Source organism: Haliotis rubra, unplaced genomic scaffold (genome assembly GCF_003918875.1).
Source record: "Haliotis rubra isolate DU_JTF1 unplaced genomic scaffold, ASM391887v1 Scf1675, whole genome shotgun sequence".
NCBI classification, from domain to species: domain Eukaryota; kingdom Metazoa; phylum Mollusca; class Gastropoda; order Lepetellida; family Haliotidae; genus Haliotis; species Haliotis rubra.
This window is the reverse complement of record NW_025765642.1, coordinates 79,885-102,720: the sequence shown is the minus strand read 5'-3', so window position 1 is coordinate 102,720 and position 22,836 is coordinate 79,885. Positions and strand designations below refer to the sequence as shown.

At 39.1% G+C, this 22,836-nt stretch overlaps 1 protein-coding gene across 2 annotated transcripts; it reads left to right on the top strand.

Moving 5' to 3' along the window:
• On the top strand, positions 1-21,430 carry LOC124272229 (cytochrome P450 3A29-like). 2 transcript variants are annotated; one of them, XM_046707384.1, is made up of 15 exons: positions 1-158; positions 4,047-4,131; positions 5,503-5,555; positions 5,816-5,912; positions 6,180-6,293; positions 6,793-6,881; positions 8,793-8,944; positions 15,060-15,196; positions 16,962-17,058; positions 17,978-18,135; positions 18,481-18,569; positions 19,199-19,336; positions 19,770-19,920; positions 20,287-20,400; positions 21,064-21,430. In XM_046707384.1, the coding sequence occupies exons 1-14, from the start codon at positions 85-87 to the stop codon at positions 20,365-20,367; spliced, it is 1,515 nt and encodes a 504-aa protein (XP_046563340.1). In that variant the 5' UTR covers positions 1-84; the 3' UTR covers positions 20,368-20,400; positions 21,064-21,430. The 2 variants fall into 2 exon arrangements, with proteins under 2 accessions (XP_046563340.1, XP_046563339.1); XM_046707383.1 differs by having other exon boundaries at positions 2-158; positions 20,287-21,430.
• The last annotated feature ends 1,406 nt before the right edge of the window (positions 21,431-22,836 follow it).

Here is a 22,836-nt window from a genome sequence, read left to right as displayed (position 1 = left end):
GTCCCCATTTCGCAATAACTAGGACACGTATGTTTGTTCGTCGGTGTTATAAGAGCCGTTTACTGATTTAGTCGTCATATCGACATGGAGATCTTGGGGCTTGTGGACGTGCCGCTGTCTCTCCTCCTGTGCTTGGCGGCCACAGTGCTGATATACATGTGAGTAAGGAACTTTGTTTGTGGAAAACAGTTAGCACCGTCGCAGCATATCTAGGAGGCTTCATTGTGTAACAGAATATAATTAGATATAATTTGACATGATATTGTCGAAACAATACTAATTCTAAAATGATTCCATTTTATAAATTTATGCAGAATACATTACCATTGACATCAGCAACAAATAGAGTAGGGTTACTCAGTCAAGTTATAACATACTGTTAAACGTTCACCCTATTCAAGTAAAACCAAAACGCTTATTGGCAATTTTATGTAAGCAAAGATACGCTGACGCATTTGAAACTCGCACGTTCATGGCTAAAGGGGAAGAACAAAGAATCTTATTTAATCTAACACATCGGTGTGCATGAACGTGTGTGGTCATGTGTATGTTTGCTTACATGTGTAAGTAGGGGCCTCCCCTTCTCACTCTGCGTGTCTGTGTGTGTGTGATGTCTATCAATGAGATTCTTTTACATAAACACGGTCCTCACATAGACCCGAGTTGTTTAGCCACCTCTCGTGAAGATGGAGATTTAGATTGAGAAACAAAACTCGAAGAGGCTGCATGAGAAAAGGGATGATAAACTTTGCTTATGTTTTGGAGTGGTGCCACTGACGGAGGAATAGACGCTCACCATTTCTTGAACACCTGGTATCCTCAGTGCTCATAAACACATGCTCTGTCGTACATGTCGCACAGCTGTAAGACAACTGAATGTAGTAGTCCATTGTATTATGTATTTTCGTTCAAAGAAATTGGAGATTAGCAACAGCATACATTTTCTTAAACCACTCACTACACTTGATGTAAAAAACAATGTTTCCAATTATTCCCATCATCCCATTGGTGGCCATCTTGGATTTCAAAATTGCTGCCACATTCAATAATGTGTCACCCTTTTTTTTCACTTTTAAGTACAATTCTGGTTCTATTTTCAGTATATATTTGAAGATTTTATGCTGTTAAGGATTACTTGTATACACCACAGTATCAAAGACACTGTTACTGTGTATACATAAAGGGGAAATGTGTTATTATATACAAAATTTAAACATTACATATTTCATATCAGCTATTTATGATATATATATCTATACACTGAACTCCCAGACACTTGTATATTGTTATACTTATTTTGCTCTGTATAAAACAAGAATATTATGAATGTTAAGATAACCACATTAGCTGTTAAAAATCAATGAAACTACTAACTTGTTGATCAGTGGTGTAAGCATAGGAACAGGTTGAAGATGAATGTCCACAATGTCACAGAATTGATAGGTTAATGTCTATCCTCAGATGTTGCAATCTTCAGACAGTATAAGCACCAAATACACAACACCATTTACAGCAAGTCATCAATATCATCGCGATTTCCATTTCAGACATGTAATCATATCTCCAATCGAAAAGTTGTCATTAATGATGAAGGTAAATATCCACAATGTCACCGAAAGGAGAGGTCTTTCACACTCATCATAAGATATATTTACAGCAGTTCATCAAAGTTATCATCAGGAACTGTTTCCTCCACTTGAGACTCTTCATTCTCACACTGATTACTGCATTGACAAAGTTCAGTACATGGTAAGTCCTTTGATTTGCATGTACACCGCTGAGTTGAACAGTCTGTCTTGCACTGGCATCGAACCATCTCGAGAATAGCCTGGGGAGCTGGCAGAACATCTGTGGTGACTGGTCTAAGCTGAGCATCCTTATTCCTATGAAACCCGTATCTCATTGGGTCCAAGAAGACTTGTTTGGCAACATGAACTTGAGCCCATACCCATGCCTGCATCTGAACTCTGTGAATGTGCTGTTTCAAGGCACCAAGTGTTGGAGGGAGCCTATCACTTTCAGCCATGTGCTTGCAAAAGAGATACCATCTGAGTTCAGGAATTTCATTCAAGGTGATTGATTTTGGACAATACACAGCACATACAAACCTAGCTAATGTTGAAAAGGTTTCTTCATCAAGATCTTCTCTACAATACAGCAGCTGCAAAGCTTCAACAGTGTCTTCGGGTGGCTCTTAGAAACGTCTTGAACCAAGTTGTCTTCCCAATGCGAGAAAATCTACCTGTGTTATCAGCTCCAGAAAAGGCATGGAAGGCTGGCAGAGCCTTCGCTTTTTCAACCCCAAGTGATTTCCATATAGGCTGTATTTGTACTTCACCTGATGCCATGCAGATAGATGTCTTTACTGGCAGGTGATCATAATTTGCTATGATTAGCACGAGGACGTCAGTATCTTGAGAGAAGAAAACAAGTTCAGAGTCACACGAGTTTCGCTGAGATGCACAGATGGCTTGGTAGATCATCAGTGTGTCAGCCTCTTCATGGTTGTTTGACTGTTACTGTTACTTCTTGTGTTACCCGATGCTGAAGAGCTTGATGAATCCTTGTTGTGTACTCCATGGTCTTTGTTGCTAGGTACTCTGCAAGGTCATCCTTGGTTTGGTCATGAGATAAGAATCGCTTCAATGTGATGTGATTGATTCTTGTTTCATCAGTTATTTGGTACTGGACAGGATCCTTGCCATGACGTCTTTTTTCCCTTGTTGACCATTTAAGTGAATCAGGTTTATAGGTATCAAACACAAGAATGACTTCATCAAATTCTCGTGTAAGGCTCATCAGTCGGTTATTGAAGCACTGACTTAGATCCTTTACTGTCTCCACTGCAGGAAGTAACGGTGTCATCTTCTGATGAAGAACCATACCTTCAGCTACAGCAATCCTATACACTGCAGAGTCAATTTGGTCAAGATGAGGGGCCATTTCTGGATCACTGATCATAATATTATGACTTTTACCCAGTTCCTCAAGGCAACTGATGAGTTTTGACTTGTCTGTACATTGTAACAACATGCCATCCGGGGAAAAGAATGCTCTTGGTGTCAGTGTAAATTCATAGTTCCCTATAGCATGTTTCAGGTCAATATCGCGGCTTGATCTGGCTAAAATCATCAGCCGTCCATACAAGTCCTTTGTTTCTTTCAGGTCCACAATCTTGTCTCGAAGTTTCACTGTTTGTTTCTTGCTGTCAGACATGTAGAGATGGTTGTTTTCCTTCTTCACTGGAGTCCATAGGCTGACTTTTCCATTGATTCTTTCTGCCACATATTCTTCATACAACTTTTGCCCGGTCTTATCTATGTTGAGTATCTGAGAGACATACTGATCTTGAATATATGCATGTGTTATCAGATTCTGCAGCTTGTCCCCTTCAACAGTAAAAGGATTCCCATGACTCAGGATAGCATTCTTGATTTTGTCAACTGCAATATGGTCCTGCTGGATAGCACCTGGTGCAAGGTCATGATGCTCCTTGACTTTAGCTGCTTCAAAATCAAACTGACTTTTGAACTCATTTGCTAAGCGTGACAACTCAGGTGCTGCCAGAAAAAAACGCTGTCTTGCATTTGCATTCCGTGATATGCCAACAAGACCAGAGTGTACCTTCATTAGTCTGTTCAGTTGTTCACATGCATGATCAGCTCCAGTGGACACAAGGGGATACCTTTCTTCGAAAATGATTTATTTCCATTAGCCAGTTCATTCCATGTGTATGGATCTTTTGACCTCAGAGCATACATATCTGCTAAGTGTCTGGGCCACAGTCTTTTGTATTTGATCCGATCCATTGCAAAAAAAGAGTTTGCTCAGTTCTTCACCAGCCTCTAGATGCAACCTAAGATCTGCATTCCTTGATGCAGCTATGAAAATGAGAATGTCTTCAACACGGTGTAAGTAGTTCATCATTGACTTGAACATGGCATATAGCGTCAAATCAACACATTCTCATTTTATCGTCAGAATTGTACGATTTTAGAAGAAATGTCATTTGGATGAAGAAAAGGTTTTGCCGTTTCTATTTACAGATATGGAACATGGAACTACAATTACTTCAAGAAACAAGGCATCCCGGGGCCACAACCAACGTGTTGTATTGGAAACACTGGTCCGGTAGGTTTTATAAAACTGTGTTGTCCCTGTCTCCTTGTGTCGAGCCCTTGGTGTCATTATCCGCAATTTAATCAGCGTACAATCGAGTTTTCTTTTCACCTATACATCTTTGTCAAAAGTTATTGGATCATGTTTGATGCATTCATGGTATTAGCAAAGTTTTCGAAAATGTTTTAGGGGGACATTTTTCGAGGATATTTTTACATTCCATGATCTTGAAATAGACGGAATAGTACAGTGGATTTCAGCAATCTGAGAAACCCATCTCGGTTATGTATCTATCTTTTTAACTAAAATTGTGTAATAAAGACGAACATGATTCGTTGATGCTTCAAAATGTGGACTGCCCTTCAAAAAGCTGACGGGTGGACAGAGGGGAACATTAAATACTGAAAACTGAACAGGCACTAACCTTGTTGACCAATTTACTGATGACCTTGTCAAGAGATGTGGCATTACAATAGACGCGCTTGTGTGGGGCCTAAATATTATTGAACCTAAATTAAAGCATTAGCTTCATGCTATTCTTATGCAGGTGATGACATGATTACATATATGAAATAGACCAAGGAAACTTATTCCACTACGTAGACGTGACTTTTGTCTTTTGAACAGGATATCAGGCTGTGGATCTATAATTAATAATGAAAATTGTGTGCATCTTTCCAAATGGTATATACGTCTAGCATCATGATGAATTTCCAATTTTCAGGCAACGCAAAGAAAAGATGTGAGTGTTGCTAGTACAACCGTGATGCAATACAATGAGTTCAGCAGCCTGAATTCTGATACGTTTAGAGTCCTGCGAGTCCTTAGATTAGTTATCCTTCGCCATATTTTGACTTCTTTCCCGCATTTCCTCGGGTCAATACTTGATTTTCTTTTGTATATTCATTTCTCATGTTTGTGACCGTACCTAATGTTGGTCAGGAAACGCTCACCTTTCCTCAAATATCATCCCTGTTTTATTGTGTTTCATGAACCATCTAGTGACATACTTGGAAATTGTAAAACGGACTCTGCGTAAAAAAAACCCCTCTGTTCTTTCAAAGTCAGTGTCGAAATCCAACAGATTTCCGGGATCTGATCCCATTTCACGCCTTTTTAGTTTGCAGTATACGTTTATATTCTTTTGACAATAATCTCCCCTTTTAATCTTTTTTCAACGTTCCCTTTTGGCTTCAAATTCAGCATTCGGTAAAGCAGATGTTTCGAAGTAGGTCTTGAGATGTGTTGATATTCCTTTGACAATATTCTCTCCTGTTAGACTTGTGGCAGATGAGGAAAGTGAAGAATATTTGAACATAAGATAAATATAATAATGTCAAGTTGAAGTATAACAGCAAAGTTCATTCACTCCATTTTATGCAGAATCTCGGACATGATCTGTATGCCTGGAGTAAGCGATATGGGACTGTTTTTGGGTATGTATGCATGTATGTATATTCAGTTATATCAAGCAAAGTTAGCCAAGCTCGTATCGCCGTCACACACAGACCAGATTATAGGAACTCGATGCGAAACCATTCTCGTTAGGTGTAAGAACGTGGCCGACAAGACAGTGACTTAACAACATATGAGTATTGGCTTTTCAAAATACATGTTTGCATCAGATTGTATTTGATTCTTTGAGATATGGAGTGTCTTGTGTTATTTAACCATCTATGACGTTTCTGTTGTGCAGAATCTTCCTTGGAAGGACTCCCGCCTATATTATTGCTGATCTGGAAATTCTGAAAGAGGTTATGGTCAAGAGTTTTGACAATTTCAGAAACCATAGGGTAAGCAATGCCGATTAAGGCCCCTGAAAGCAATAATGCAGGCTTTGTGACAATGCCATCCTTCTAACCTAAACACTAAACACATCGGCACATACTAGCTACTGCTTTTACTCTGAGTAACAGATGTCAGATGGTGGTTAATGATCAGAATAACTGTTATTTGAACTCTATTAATGAACCTAGGATTCGTGTGTATGTATCAAGTTTCACCATACAAATTAAATGAAACTTTATTTTGTCAACTGTAATCCTTACTTCTGTTTTCAGATATTTTCAGTACCCTACCCCTTAAATTTAGGTGTGGGTTTCATGGAAGACGCTGCGTGGAAGCGAGTGAGAAATACCGTCAGTCCTACCTTCACTGCTGTCAAACTGAGGCGGGTAAGTGACTCTTTTCATCTATATGCTGCATGAATGAATATACATTGAGTAGAATCAATATCGTTAGAACTTGATTTGCGTTTTCATATTTTGATATTGTTGAAATGAGACCTGAACCGAAAATTTACCACACAGTATGCAACTGTGTCTGTCATGAACTTCAGAAGTGAAATGACGAGGTGACAAAAGGTTTAACGTCGACTTCACGATGATTAATTTATGTAGAGAGGTGCATAGGCGTCTCTGTGTGTGACTTCTTGTACAGATGCCGACGTATATTGGTCTGTTAACGCCTGACCACTGAGACAACACACCGCAGTTTCATAAGGGTAATCCCCCGAGTCATATTAGTGACTTCGAGCTGACCAATATTTGTTACACTTCAGATGCGCTGTCCACTTGACCAAGGCTGTGGTTTGTAAAATCTTGACATAGTGCCACAATTTGTGACTACTACATATATTGCTGAAATTAGTTTGTTGTTGCTTTCTGTATTTAGATCTGTGGGGCCATCAACGATTGTGCAAGGACTCTTACAGCAAATTTCTCCAAAGTCATGCAGAAAAACGCTGGGGTCAATGTAAAAGCGTGAGTGATTTTATCCTAGTCAGGGATATGTGTTGTTTTCGTTACATTTCAATATAAATAGGTATAGTATTTCCATAAATTATTGAGAAAAATGTTTCGGCAAATATCTAATACATGTATTCATAATTATATAGACGGTTTACTTAACTGAATATGTTGAGATACGATTCTCTTACAGTCTAAGCGTCTTTTCTGTATTTGTGAGACCTCCTTGCCATACAACCAATACACAACTGAATGCGCCGAGGTACAGTACCGATCAAAGTTTGAAGGAAATGATCGTGTGACAGCGTATCCCAATATTCGACCACTTCTTTCTTCATATCCTCAATATTTCTAAGTCCTGTTTGATTAATTTTGTTCTTCATTAGTCCCCACACATTCTCAATAGGGTTACGATCTGGGTTGCAGCTGGGCCAGTCTAAAACTTAAACATTTTCGTCCGACAACCACTGTTTTGTGTAGCCCGCAGTGTGTTTTGGGTCGTTATCATGCTGGAAAATCCAATTATCTTCATATAGTGTTCGGGCCTTTGGAAGGTGGTGATCATTTAAGATGTTAACATATCAAATTTCCAGTGAAAATACACAAAGGCGTCACTCCACGTGATGATATCCCACCCCACATGTGAAATTTCGGGCTATCAAAGGCTATTTATGGCAATGGTGAGGGAATTCCGCGCTTTTTCACCCATTCTTGTCTAAGAGTTTCATTACATACCTGAGGACGTCCTCTATTAATCATCCCATTTCTGATATTCTCAACGCTTTTCAATTTTCCCCTACTCACAAAAAGTCGCCGGCGATCCGTAGTACTGGTCCCGGACTTCCTTGGCTGCCCTGCCACTGTCTTGTGCTCAGTCCCAACTCTTGACTGAATATTCTTCTGTTCTGTATACTGTAGACAGAAGAATGTCATGTCTACCAGATAACTCTTTTGCATTAGTTTAGAGCAAATTTTCACACAGTTCGGAAAAAGGCAGACAAAAATTTCATCAGAAAGAAAAAAAAATTATCACGATCTTGATTTTCGTGAGCCCTACACCAGTTGAAACGTCTTTCTTTTTGTGCACCTTTCATCAATGGTGAGGGAATTCCGCGCTTTTTCACCCATTCTTGTCTAAGAGTTTCATTACATACCTGAGGACGTCCTCTATTAATCATCCCATTTCTGATATTCTCAACGCTTTTCAATTTTCCCCTACTCACAAAGTCGCCGGCGATCCGTAGTACTGGTCCCGGACTTCTTGGCTGCCCTGCCACTGTCTTGTGCTCAGTCCCAACTCTTGACTGAATATTCTTCTGTTCTGTATACTGTAGACAGAAGAATGTCATGTCTACCAGATAACTCTTTTGCATTAGTCACAATCCTTTCAAAGTCATTTAGAAACCAGCTTTCTTTTCTCTACATAACGTAACACCAATTTCAAAATTCTATTATTAGTATCAGGAAACAAAGATTTTCTCAATAATATCTGGGAATACTTTATATCACACAATTCTAATGATTATTCTTTGTGCGACTAAAACGAGATCTCTGCCATATTTTCAGTGTCTTAGTAAATAGTTCAATTGTTGAATCCCTAAATGGATCAAGGACAGTATGATACCAAATACCAGAGATAAAATTCGGAAAAAATCTTGTAACATGCATGCCACACTCCTTCCGTCGTGAATCATTTTCATACGTAATCAGGTCCCTAACAAACTAATGATCATAATGTGACGCATCTGTTTGTTGTTTGACGGCGTTCTGTAAAAAATCGACTCTGAACTAGACAATCCAGTGACTGACAGATAAGAATTTGAAAAATGACTTTGGAATGATAAACCAGATTAGAGAAAACACTAGTTTACTGTTAAAAATGCAGTATTGTATATACGAATCAAAGTTCGAAATATTCCCTCTTAGATGCTTTGGAGCTTTCTCTATGGATGTGATTTGCCAAGCTGCCTTTGGGATAAAGGTTGATTCGCAAACAGATTTCAACCACCCGTTTGTCGTTCATGCTATGAGCATGTTCCGACCAACAAAACTTGCATTGGCATTCTCAGTATTGTCAGGTAAGTGACGAGAAAACTGACTCAATATACCGGTTAAAGTAAATTTCCTTCATGCTGTAAATCTAGTAACAGTAGTGGCATGTATTGGTTTTGTGAGTATTGTTGGTTTTTTTTCTTTTCTTTTTTTCCACATCTAGCAATAATCCAGCAATATTACAATGGGGACACCAGAATTTGGTTTAACTTTTTACACGCATGTGGGAAATCAAATCCACACATTATGTCGGCATGAAGACACGCGTTAACCACCAAGCCATCCCAGTCCCCGCATTGTTATTTAAAGCCTGGCACCCGTGAAGAGCCACCTCCTCGTGATGGGTGCTGGGTAACGCTAAGCGCTCTTCAACCGCTCGTTGTGGACCCGGGGGTATATTTGGTCCACCAACCCGTTTGCCATGGGTTGCACCCCTGTGTCGGTTGAGGGCACTGGTTCCAGGAACAGCGTTCCTTTCCCCAACACACCACTTCGCCCCTTACTTCACCTAGACGGGTGGTAGAACTGGCCCGGTTCTATCAATCGGCTGGTCACGCCAAGCCCTGTGCTACAGCTAAATAATGTTGCACAAAATATGAAAATTATTAGATGATATTTTTAAGTCTTGGCAAATTTTTGAACTGAGAATTTCAAATACACAAATTCATGTTTGTTTTTTGCCTAGAGTCGTATCCCCAGAAGGCGGTGGCTCATGGGCCAATATGGTGGAATCATTAATCTTTTAATTTTCCTGCTGGTGTATATCATCCGGGTATCCTTGGTGCTGCAAGTCGGAGATCCGCTTGTTTTTAGCATTCTCCTTGTGATACTCCGTGGTGGGTGGGGAGCTCAGATGACGAACCTTGAAAACTTAACCATGGCTTACGAAACCCCCTTGAAAAAAAACAAACGTCCACTGGACACTGATCCAGTTGATAATGATTAACGACTGTCCACGTCCATTGAATACTGGCCACGATTTCCTGTAATTGAAACTGTTGAAAAGACACCATTAAAGTTGCCATATCTAAGGGTATTCAAGGCATTGCCGGTGAAGTTAAAAATATTAAACGTTTACGTTCCAGTGCTCTGCTGGTTGAGTGTGGAAAACAGCAACAAGCCACCAACCTTATGAGTACAGAATCGTTTGTCGCCGTTCCAGTCACAGTCACGGCTCATAAAACATTAAACACAAGCAAAGGAATCATCAGAGACCGTGATCGATTGTTTGCAGATGTGTCAGAACTTGACATTGTCTCTGAGATGAAAGATCAAGGCGTACTCTATGTAAAACGTTTCACAACCCGGAAAAATGATGCTGTTCTAAAAACCAATACCTACTTGTTTTCATTTTCTTTACCAAATGCTCCAAAATCTCTTAAAGCAGCTTATTGTAACATCAATGTAGAAACGTACATTCCGAACCCTCTAAGGTGTTTCAAATGCCAAAAGTTCGGTCATGGCGTCAATACTTGCACATTGTCTGTTGTATGTGCTCACTGTGGTGAGAAGACACATACAACAGAAGATTGTGACAGTAATATAAAAAATGTACAAACTGTGCAGGGGATCATTCCTCTTACTCTAAAAGCTGTCTTGTTTGGAAACATCAAATGGAGATAAATAAAATCAAATTAACCCAAAACATTAGTTTTGCAGATGCCAAAAAACTAGTTCAAAGCTTAGAGCATAAAGAGAGCTATGCTCCTATCACCAGAACACCGTCAGAAGCGACAGCTAGAATAACAAAATCATCTGCATGCTGTCAGACAAACTTGACCTGGGTTAAATCTGAATCTCCTCTGAATTCTCACCTGCAATATCTACCCAAACAACAGAATCAGTTCCTAGTCCGTCTCAAAGCCAATGTGAAACATCCTCTGATCTTGACGCATCATCTCAGTCGACATCACAGTCTACACAGCCCCTTAAAGGCAAATGTAAGAAGCAAGATTCTTTGTAAAAACTCAGTGGCAGAGCCCCACAAGGGTCAGAAAATCAAGTCAACTTATACAACAAATATGGATCCTTTGAGGACATGGACGTGTCCGAAACTGTCCGTTCTAGGGAGCACAGCTTGTCGCCCATCAAAAAAGTTCGGGGAAGATCCCCAATAAATCTTCCCAAAAGATAGTTTATCACAATCATATTATACAGTGGAATTGTAGAGGACTGAGGACTAATTTCAGTGAATTACAACTTTTAGTTCAGGATTTAACACTATCAGCATTCTGTCTGCAGGAGACCTATTTAAAACAGACAGATGTTTTTGTCCTACGTTCTTTCAATGCATATCATTGTTTTTCACCTCAGGGTGACCGGGCCACTGAAGGATCTTCCATCCTAGTCACACAGAACGTTATCCATAGCCCTGTTGCACTTCCTACTAATCTTCAGGCTGTTGCAGTGCGACTTACTATGCACGTTACGTTTACATTATGCTCTCTCTATATATCTCCGTCTTCAACGTTTCACAAAACCGATCTTCAAGCTCTATATGACCAACTCCCGAAGCCCTGTATTATTATGGGAGATTTAAATGAGCACAACCCATTCTGGGGTAGTACAACTACAAACGCTAAAGGTAAATTACTAGAGGAGTTTTGTTCAGATAATGCTTTATGTCTTTATAATGATGGTTCAAACACATATTTACACCCTGGTACAGGAACCTATTCTGCTCTCGACTTTTCAATCATAAATTCAGAACTACTAAATGAATTTGAATGGTCAGTCCTCGATGACCTCTGTGGAAGTGACCATTTTCCTACTATACTAAAACCTGTAACTCCATCTGATGTACTCCATCATCAAGGCGGAATTTTAAGAAGGCTAACTGGACTTTATATGAAACACTGTGTGCTACAAAACTGAAACCTGAACTTTTTATTGACGTCCCTGATGCTATCAACTGTTTTTCTGATGAACTGAATGCCATAGCTGATGAATGTATACCACAGTGCTCTGCAAATCCACATATCCATAAACCATGGTTCAACAATGAGTGCAAACAAGCTAGGAAGGCAAGGAAAAAAGCAGAACATTATTTCTGTCGCCATCCTATGGTGCATAATTTAAATAAATTTAAAATGTTAAATGCTAAAGCGCGGCGTACCTTTAAACAGAATAAACACCAATCTTGGCAAAATGATGTATCCAAAATAAATTCTCGAACGCCCATGTCCAAGGTATGGAACATGGTCCAGAAAATTAAAGGTAAAGGTACTAAATCTAGTGTCCATCATCTTAAACATGGAGATCAATTACATACCAATAAATCAGATATTGCGAATAAACTGAGTGAAACTCTCGCTAAACACTCTTCCTCTTCTAATTATGTGCCTAAATTCCAACAATATCAAAAACAAGAAGAAAAGAAAACTATTTATTTCAATTCAGATAATGGGGAAGATTATAATGAAACATTTTCTATTCATGAACTCCATACTGCTCTTGAGCAAGCTCACGATACTGCTACAGGTGCTGATAAGATAAATTATCAACTCCTGAAACGCTTACCAGAATCATGTTTAGGGACGCTCCTACACATTTTTGATGATATTTGGACGTCAGGTAAATTTCCTTCCTCATGACGTGGCGCTATAGTAGTACCAATACCTAAACCTGGACGTGATCATACGGATCCGTCCAATTATCGACCGATTTCACTAACAAGCTGTGTTTGTAAAACCATGAAACGCATGATAAATAATCGACTTGTTTCCGTAAAAACAGAAGTACTGTCGATCACTTGGTGTGTTTGGAATCATTTGTTACAAACGCTCTAATTAATAAACAACACGCTGTGTCTATCTTTTTTTATCTTGAAAAGGCATATGACACTACGTGGAAATATGGCATTTTAAGAGATTTACATGGCTTCGGATTGCGAGGCCGTTTGCCTCAATTTATAGCTAACAGACAATTTCAAGTCCGCGTGGGTTCTTCCCTGTCTGATCATTACAATCAGGATCAGGGTGTCCCCCAAGACAGTATTTTGTCTGTGACTTTATTTAGTATCAAGATCAACAGTTTATCCAAGGTTTTAAATGATTCAATTGATGGATCACTTTTTGTGGATGATTTTAATATTTCTTGTCGTGGTAAAAATATGCATACTATTGAACGGCAACTGCAGTTGTGTTTAAACAAGATAAATAAATGGTGTCTTGAAAATGGCTTTAAATTATCTAAATCCAAAACTAATGGAATACATTTCTGCCGTAAATACAAACCTCATAAAGAGCCTGAACTATCTCTAAATGGCACACCCATCAAAGTTGTGAAGGAGGCCAAGTTCTTGGGTATTATTTTTGACTCACACTTAACGTTTCTACCGCGTATTAAATCCCTTAAAACTAATGCCTGAAGGCACTTGACTTGTTGAAAGTCGTTTCCAATTCTAAGTGGGGAGGGGATCAAGCTACCCTCCTACATCTATATCGATCACTGGTACGTTCCAAACTTGATTATGGTTCCTTCGTTTATGGTGGAGCCTGCGAAAGCAACCTCAAACTATGAGATTCTGTCCACCACCAAGGTCTCAGACTTTGTCTTGGGTCCTTTCGGACTTCTCCTGTTGACAGTCTCTACGCCGAGGCCGATGAGCGATCTCTTTCACAACGCCGTATAAACTTATCCTTGCAGTATGTAACCAAACTATATTCTAATTAATCCTGCATTTAACTGTGTTTTTAATCCTCTTTATGAGGATCTGTACAACAAAAAGCCTTCTCTTGTTCCGCCTCTTGGTTTGAGAGGTAAACCATTCATTTCTGCTGCCGGCATTGAGCTGGAAAATATATCTCCTTCCCGTCTTCTTTCTTCTCCTCCTTGGCAACTGGTGAGGCCTGAAGTTGATCTAACTCTGACAAAGTTCAAGAAATCGGTAACTAATGAATTAAAATATAAACAAGAATATAATCAATTAAAAAATAAATATACTACACACAAATCCTTATTTACAGATGGATCCAAGGATGGTGGGGCGGTTGCTTGTGCCACTGTCATTGGATCCAGAACAATATCTTCCAGACTACCAAATAACAGCTCTATTTTCACAGCAGAAGCTAACGCCATATCAACAGCTCTTAGATATATTAATAAACACCGTAAATATAAACAATACATAATCTTTTCCGATTCTTTCGTGTCTTCAGGCTATTAAAAATGTTTCTTGTAAACATCCACTTTTATTAGAAATTATTGAATTGTATAATGAGCTTGCTACTGGCCAATGCGACATCGTCTTTTGTTGGTTACCCAGCCACGTTGGCATTTCTGGGAATACAATGGCCGATCTTGCTGCTAAGGCAGCACTCAACAAATCTGTGACACCACTTCTGATCCCATACTCTGATTACTAAGCTGCTATTAGATCTTATATCCGTGATCTGATGCAAAAGAAGTGGGACAGCCAAGTAGGTATCAATAAATTACATGCAATAAAACCAACTATCGGTTACACCTACTTGAGTTGTCAGTCCAGATTTGAAGAGGTCATCATACGACGATGTCGTATTGGCCACACAAGATATGCTGATGAGTACCTATTAAAAGGTGAGGATCCTCCGTTTTGTATCCCTTGTGATGAAAGAATAACGGTCAAGCATGTCTTGCTTAACTGTGTGGAATATTCCATCACAAGGGATATTTATTTCAAATCACAAACTATGAAGGATCTTTTTAGTAATATAAGTTCTCATTTAACTATTGCATTTTAAAAAGAATTAGACTTGTTAACTGATTTGTAAATAGATACATATTATACTATTGGTAGTTTAGATTAGTAACTGAGTAACTATAAATCCAACTATGGTCCATGCAGGTAGCTAAAGTACTGTAAGTCCCCATGGTCCCTGGTTTGGTGATCTACCTTCAATTGTTGGCGATCTATAGGCAGTTTATATATTGGATGGTCCAAATAGTGCTATTAGTTTTAATTTTCCACACTAGTTTGAGTTGTAATTGTGATATTCTAGTTGTTTTACTGTCCTTCGTCGACAGGTTTTTATAATATACATCTATTCCATTTCAATGCCACATATGTTCTTGTCACGACATGGCTGAAATATTGCCGATGTGACGTTAAATAATAACTCACTATTTAAAGCCTGAAACAGATTCTATTTCTGTTTGAAGCTGCTGTTCCAGCACTTGAACCAGTCTTCAGTAAGCTCGGCTATGGAATCATTCCACGAAAATCCGTTGCCTTCTTTGCGACGATCACGGATGAAATGATGAAACAGCGTCGAAATGATAAAACACACCACCGAGAGGTTTGATTAAATCTAATTGCTTTTATCAGAGAGAGATACGCACATGAACATGCACGTGAATGTGTATGAGAGAGATGCATCTCCTTGTTATTAGGAGATGAGATGTATAATTGTCTGTTATGGGAACATATCAGATATCTCGCCTGTCATCTAACCATAAATTATGTAATATCGTATACTGAACCACAAAAGAAACGTCGCTTTGCAAAACCAAATGCAAAATTTTGATCTTGCAAGGTGGTGTTTTTATTATGTTTGTACCGTTTTCTTAACATGTTTTTCAATCCAAATTGACAGTTATTACCAACATCAGTGTGTTTTCTGATGAAAACGCATATCGACCAAACGCACCGAAAACGGCAGACATGGTAAAAGGTTCCGTATGACATTCGTGAAAATGAAAATGCACGTGCATGTCGTGACAACCCTACCAATGAAAGCAGGTCCCAAGTTCTCCTGAAATCGTTTTTGTTTTGACACAACCACCATGCCACGTCTTACGAGAGATCAGAGGAACCAAGTCGTGGGACGATTGCAAGTTGTCCAGACTGCACGGAGGGTAGCCAATGATTTTAATGTTCATGTTAGGACAGCAGGAGTGGTATCAGGTCACTAAGAACACTCAAGACCGTCAACGCAGTGGGCGACCACCAGTAACATCACAACGTCAAACATGACAGCATGGGCGCAACCATCTGCAGGATCGCTTCCCCAGAGCAACGGAAACAGCACGCCAGACCATTTCTGACTCAAAACAGACACATCAGTGCCGATACAGTGCGTTGGCGTTTGAGCGGAAGAAACTTTTGCTGTCACAGATCATATCACAGTCCTGTCTTCACCGCTCATCACCGCCAAAGCCGACCAAAATGGGCAACTCAGCATCGAAATTGAGGATATCGACAATGGAGAACTGTGCTGTTATCTCATGAAAGCCGATATTGTGTTTCGACAGTCGATGGCAGAGTGAGAGTATGGCGAGGGCGTGGTGAAATGTTTTCCAATGAGTGTATTGTTAAAAGAGACTCGTGGGGTGGTCCAAGCATCATAGTGTGGGGTGCAATCGGTCTGAACAGTTAGCTGACACCGTGGTGTTCCAGAATCTTGGTCCAGGATGAGGAAATGACATGACAATTGCTCGCTATATTTTTTAAATCATAAGACCCCACGTTGTACCACATTTTGGACATTACAGAAATCACATCTTCCAGCAAGACAACGGTCGTGCCCACACTGCCAGAGCAACATTGGACTTCCTAAGACAACATGACATCCACACCCTACAATAGCCTGCACTCAGTCCGAATTTAAAACCAGTAGAACACCTTTGAAACGAGATTCAAAGAAGACTGAATGGCCTCCAACCAAGGCCGACAACTGCGGCTCGACTCGATCAGGCATTTCGCAGAGTATGGACCCAAGTGCCTATGGCCTTCATCAACCGGCTAATTCATTCCATGTATAGACGATGCAACGATTTCATCGATGCCCATAAAGGCCACACACGATACTGAGTTTGGGGTATCTTATATGGTACCATTTTGGTGATTTGTTTGTGTGAAATCTAAATGTGATTCCCGAAAATGTGTTTACGATAACTGTCAAGTTTGAACTCAGTCCTCCTATTTGATTGTTAATTAGAGTGAATTAAAGTGTGTGCTTTAAGAAACCCCTATCAGTGCGACTTTTCTTTTGTGGTTCAGTATATATATTGTGTTTCGTGCGAGGGCAGTTACGAACATTAAGTTTTCAATATTTACACTAGGGAACAGACTTCCTGCAAATGATGATGGATGCTTCGATAGAAGAGGGGAAAGACAACAACAACGATGATGGTCAAACGGTCAAACATTCAGTCAGGCGTAAGTAGGCACTTTTGGGAAAGAGCAGACCCCCGTTTATGAAAGCGCTGTTTTTCTTATATTTGTTTGCGTTTCATTGTCACTACCATGCATTCACCCGGCAATGACCTTTTTTCGATTAGTCAGATGTATTTATTGTACGTAACGTCATCGGACTTTGTCGAGGAAGTTAGTTATTTGCCCTCTCTATGTTTTACTGATCGTTGTTACAGGGTATACATTATTTTGCAAGCAAACAAAATGGAACACATATACTATGTATATACTCAAGACAACTAGAAACCTGACACCACTTCATTGGTAACAATTAGGAGGGGGTCAATTTGTTTTAGGTTCCTGTTCTGCCATACACACGGCCATGACATGTTGGGTGTTTCAGCGTGGTCTTGGTGACCGATACTATGGATTGGAAGCATTTTGTTCCAATGGTCGATTGACACGGGATTGTCCAATCATGCTACCAAAGAGTATTTGTTGTGACTCCTTCTGCTTGTATATGGTCCTGTACTGACATTTTAATATGACAACGCCACGTCCAGTACTACAGTTCTGACGTTTTATATTAGTTTACCTACATAATTGTATATAATAATGCATTATTTTATTATAACTATGCTGTCATCTACTTTTCATCGCCCGTGTTGTTACCTGACGACAACAGTATGACACACAGATATTTTCATAATAATGCACAACTGCTTCTGACGTAACTTTTGTCTCATGACAAGTTTTTAATTGAGTGGAGTATATGTACTTCAGAAAATTGAAAACACTAAAATTGTAAATTTACAATCATGTGTGTCTAGAATGACATATCCAGGATAATTATAGAACGAAAGTGATGTGACAGATGCTCATTAGACTAGTGTCAAATCCACATTTTACAGGTAGTACGGGTAACAAAAGTTTCAACTTACAGATCTATCGACGGATGAAATAGTTGCTCAGTGCATTACGTTCTTTGTCGCTGGTTACGACACTACTGGGACTGCCCTTACCTTCATATCTTACAACCTGGCGAAGAACCTGGATGTACAGGAGAAGGCCTACGGTGAAATCAAGGAAATGTTGGGAAATGTCAGTATCAAAAAGTATAAGTTGTCTTTAGGTAAAGGTGGACTGACAATTTATGTCTGTTGTTTTCAGCCTCGTCTATGATATTCGTTGTCTTTGTCCATAGTTGGGACTGTTTCATTTACTAACATTATCAAATAAAGAGTCGCACAAGTATTACAGCTATTTATGTTTTATTGTGCTTCTAAAATATAATATACCCCATAGCAATGTGGCACAGTAGTTCGGAAATGACTTGTTTGATATTATTCTCAAACACTGTAACTACCCCTGCCCTCCTTCTAACTCTAACGTGATAATCACTCTTCCAAATACTGGGATATCGCCCGTGTGTTTGTCTGCCTCCAGGAGGAACCAAACTATGAGAACATTGGGAAACTGAAGTATCTGGACAACGTGATCTCAGAGTCGCTCAGACTCTACCCGCCTGGCTTTGTGTAAGTGACACATGTTTAACAATAGGGATATAAAGGCAATATAATGTAATCTAGTATTGTTTATAGCATAAGGCTACTACAGTTTGTCTAGTTACACGGTGGAATTCTAGGTTAGAATGGTTCCCAGCAACCGATACTGGTGGTAGGAGATGACCATGTACACCGTTTGGTCAGGCCTGGGGCCATTGTTGATTGTGTGTCGTTGAACTTTGTCCACAATACCGGACATGTCCTGGATCGATTATTACATATTATTAGTCATATATAGCTGGATGGTTGCGTTCCAACACAAACAAACATTAGCTTATCTCCCTGCTATCAGAACTTACATACACCGAACTCACAGGCCTTGTAAGCAAAGCAGTATTTATTCTATGTATCTTCCCTCCATAATATAACTGAATGCTAAACCCAGCTCAACCTTTCACTGACATAGCATGAAAAGTAGGTACCAACTGTAATGAACAGTAAAATCTTGAAACTTACCGAGTACCTTATAATGCTCCCAAAGTATATTTGCAAGGAACCTGGTACAGTACAGCATGTTAAGCTTCAATGCATAACAACTAAATCACATTAACAACATCTTGCCTTTCCCTAAACTGATCCAAAAATATTTTTCGTTTCAGATTGGACCGATGTGTTTCTGAGACCACTCAAATCAAAGGCCTAACTTTCTCTAAGGGTCAAACTATCTTAATTCCTGTAATGGCTATACACAGAAATCCTCAGCTCTACGACGATCCTGATTCCTTCAAGCCAGAAAGGTACGGGCTGACATCGTGATATTCTATCTGGTGATTTTAAAACATGCAAAACAATCAATTCCCGAAAATGTTGTTAACAAACATAACAGATTCCGGAAACTGCTGTTACAAAAAATAACCCAGCCACAGAATGTCAGATTTGTCGGCTTCCATTCAAGTCAGTTTTTTTCCCGTGTCGCATTTCGTTTCGCATAGTTGGGACCCTGAGTAGGTCAGAAACATGATTCGAGTATTATTCGACAATCGCCAGAACCATAGAGCTATATTCGTGGCAGTAACAAGAAGTAAAAAGTAAACATCCTACAGTTTTCGGTACAGTAAGTTTTGACTTTTTGTTAACTGCATCACAGTAGCGTACATGTGTTCTTAGCGTTGCCTTGAACATGACAGACTCAAATATTATAATCGAGTAATTGCATAAACTACACTTCAGGTTTGAAGATCAAGACAAAACTATTGCCTTCCAAAGTTTCGGATTCGGCCCCAGGGCCTGCATTGGGATGCGGCTAGCTCTTGTTGAGCTTAAAGTAGCCTTGGTCAATGTTCTGAGGGCCGTGAAGTTTAATCGTATGCCCGAAACACCGGTAGGATTATTCCATAATATAATTTTACAACCATACATGTGTCATCTTTCTGCAAGAGGTTCGAATGTTCCAATGTTTGAATAAATATATAGAACATCAGTGGAAAATCAGTCTGTAAACAAACCAGACACAAAACTGAGCAATGGAATGGAAAATTCACTTAAATAATTTGGAAATATGACTACGGTGAATGAGTGCAAACAATCCTATGCTTATATGCCTTAACGTTTGGAAAATAGATTTGATTTACAACTATCAGAAGGTTCTTCATTGACCATTGCGTTCTTGTTTAGACCATAGACAAAAACCACGTACTCCCATTCATGTTACAACTGCATATATACATATGTCTTGGCTTGTTTACAGGAAGTATTGACGTTTGCACAGAATCCAACCTTTCTTCAAACAGACAAGGACATCATCCTGAAAGTGTCTCCAAGATGTTGAAAACGGCGCAAATGCAACGGCAGTTCCAAGAATGTATATGAGAATATGTCTCTAAATTGTGTACAAACCAATAATTATATATGCTTTACCACTTTAAATCAGTGGGCATCGAAAAGTGAATGTCTCCCACCTTGAATTCACTTCCCTGATGAAGTGTTTTCAGGGAGAATGAAACACTTACAATATTTCCATGCTAAAATTGCAGTTGTGGCACATCTGTATTGCTTTTAAATCTTGTTCTCCTCACAGCAAATCCGAAGTGCTGTAAGATACTCAGTCCGTAAAGTGAGTGCCATTGGCTTAACCTGACTCTGTATTCAAGTTTTAACGCAACGTTTAGGTGAAACTTGAAGTTATGCAGGTCTCAGGTGTTTATTACCTTGGTGAAGCAAGACCAGGTATGACGCTCACACAATGAGAATCATATTCAGGGACAATCTTGTATTGGGACCCTCGACTATTGTTTGTTGCTTTTTTACCTGACTTTTGGGCGCAAATTGTACAATTTCGACTCGTCTGCCCATGCCCCCGGTATGAGCCAATGCCGGCATTCAAATGTATATATTTCAAATACTTTCCTGCTTCTGCATAATACTGCAATTTCTACATCTCATTATAACTTCTGAATAAACTTTACCTTTAGTTACTGTAATAATACATGCCAGGAATAGTAAAGGCTATATTTCATTTTTACAGCAATAGAGACTAGGGCAGTAATGTCCAGATATGTTTCTGTCTAACCTACAGTCGACGCAGTTTTGAAATTGAGTCTACATGCGACCAAAGACCAAACGAAACAAATTTTTCTCAATTTATATATCTCCCAAACTCTATGTAAATATACGATTTCTTGCACTCAAAGCATCGGATAATTCCAAAACGAACATGAGTCTACCGCCGACAGGTAACATATACTGTAGAATTGTACCTAAATGTTTGGGCTGTTGTTATGCCAATGCAATGGACATATTCTGACTGTTTAAACAGGCTTCTGTACATGTGGTGTAATAGCTGCAAGCATCAAGTATTCATTTACGCTGAATAAACATAACATTTAATGCAATGTCACTTTTGTGTTTCTGATCCAAACAATTGATATATAAATACAGTTACAGTAGTTGCGAGAGAGAGAAGGAAATATAGTTTCGATAGCTGCGAGACAATCGGGACGCTCATCAAACAGAATGTAAACAACAAAACCACGTACTCCCATTCATGTTACAACTGCGTATGTCTTCAGTTGGTTTGTTCACAGGAAATATTGACGTTTGCGCAGAATCCAAACGTACTTCACACAGACATGGACATCATACTGAAAGTATGTCCAAGATGTTGAAAACGGCGAAAATGGAAGGATTTATTTATCCCAGGATTTATCTGAGAATATGATACAAATGAGGTACATATTACGACCACCAAATCAACAAATAAATACGCTGTACCACTTTTGGTCAGTGGTCATTGAAACTAAATGTCTTCATTCCTGAACTCTTATTATTTTGTATCAGTCACGCCGAAGACTCGGATTCGATTCCCCAAATGGTTGCAGTGTGTGAAGCCCATTTCTTTTGTTACCCGCCACGATATAGCTTGAATATTGCTATTACGGACGTAAAACTAAACTGATTCATTCACTAGTACCTCGGTGAAATGGGAAAGAGTTCCAGGGCTTGGGATTCGGATGCCTTGTCTTCCCATGCCCTGGAATCAGTCAATGTCCTCATTCAAGTATATACATTGCAGATACTTTCATGCTGGAATTAGTCAATGTCCTCATTCAAGTATATACATTGCAGATACTTTCATGCTGGAATTAGTCAATGTCCTCATTCAAGTATATACATTGCAGATACTTTCATGCTTCCTTGACAAACTGAAATTTCTATATCACATTATAACTTCTGAATACTTTTACCATCAGTTACTGTAATAATTCATATCATGAATAGGAAAGACAATATTTAAATTTTCAGCAACAAAGAATACCGCAGAAGTGTTTTGTATCTAAACTGCATGTATGACAACTTTCCTAGCAACACATCGGACGAAAGACACAAACATTTCATCATTGTCAACAGAGACAAGACTGTCACTTGAAAGCAATCTAATTTTTGCATATCGTTAATAGACCAATCAAACGTTTCGACTGGTTTCAACTATGACAAAATGTAGTTGATAAAGAGTAAGGATTAGTATGAATATTGTATTTCGAAAGGAATCTTTAATAATACAAAATCACATGTGTTCAAAGCTTAAGGTAATTATAACTCTGAGAAACCAGAAAACTAAACATGTTCTAATACGAAACTTTGTAAAATGATGCCATACGCATTTGCTAGAATTATTTGTATATTGTAATTGTATGTCTATGTATGTACACATTCGCTATATATTAAAGAACACTGGCTTATCTCGATATACAAGCGAATAATAGTGTATAGTTCAACGGTGTCACGCACTTCCTTGTGT

Coding starts and splice junctions, on each gene's coding strand:
- LOC124272229 (XM_046707384.1), top strand. CDS start 85: ATGGAGATCTTGGGGCTTGTGGACGTGCCGCTGTCTCTCCTCCTGTGC. Junction 5,556..5,815: donor CGATATGGGACTGTTTTTGG/GTATGTATGCAT, acceptor TCTGTTGTGCAG/AATCTTCCTTGGAAGGACTC. Junction 5,913..6,179: donor ACAATTTCAGAAACCATAGG/GTAAGCAATGCC, acceptor TTCTGTTTTCAG/ATATTTTCAGTACCCTACCC.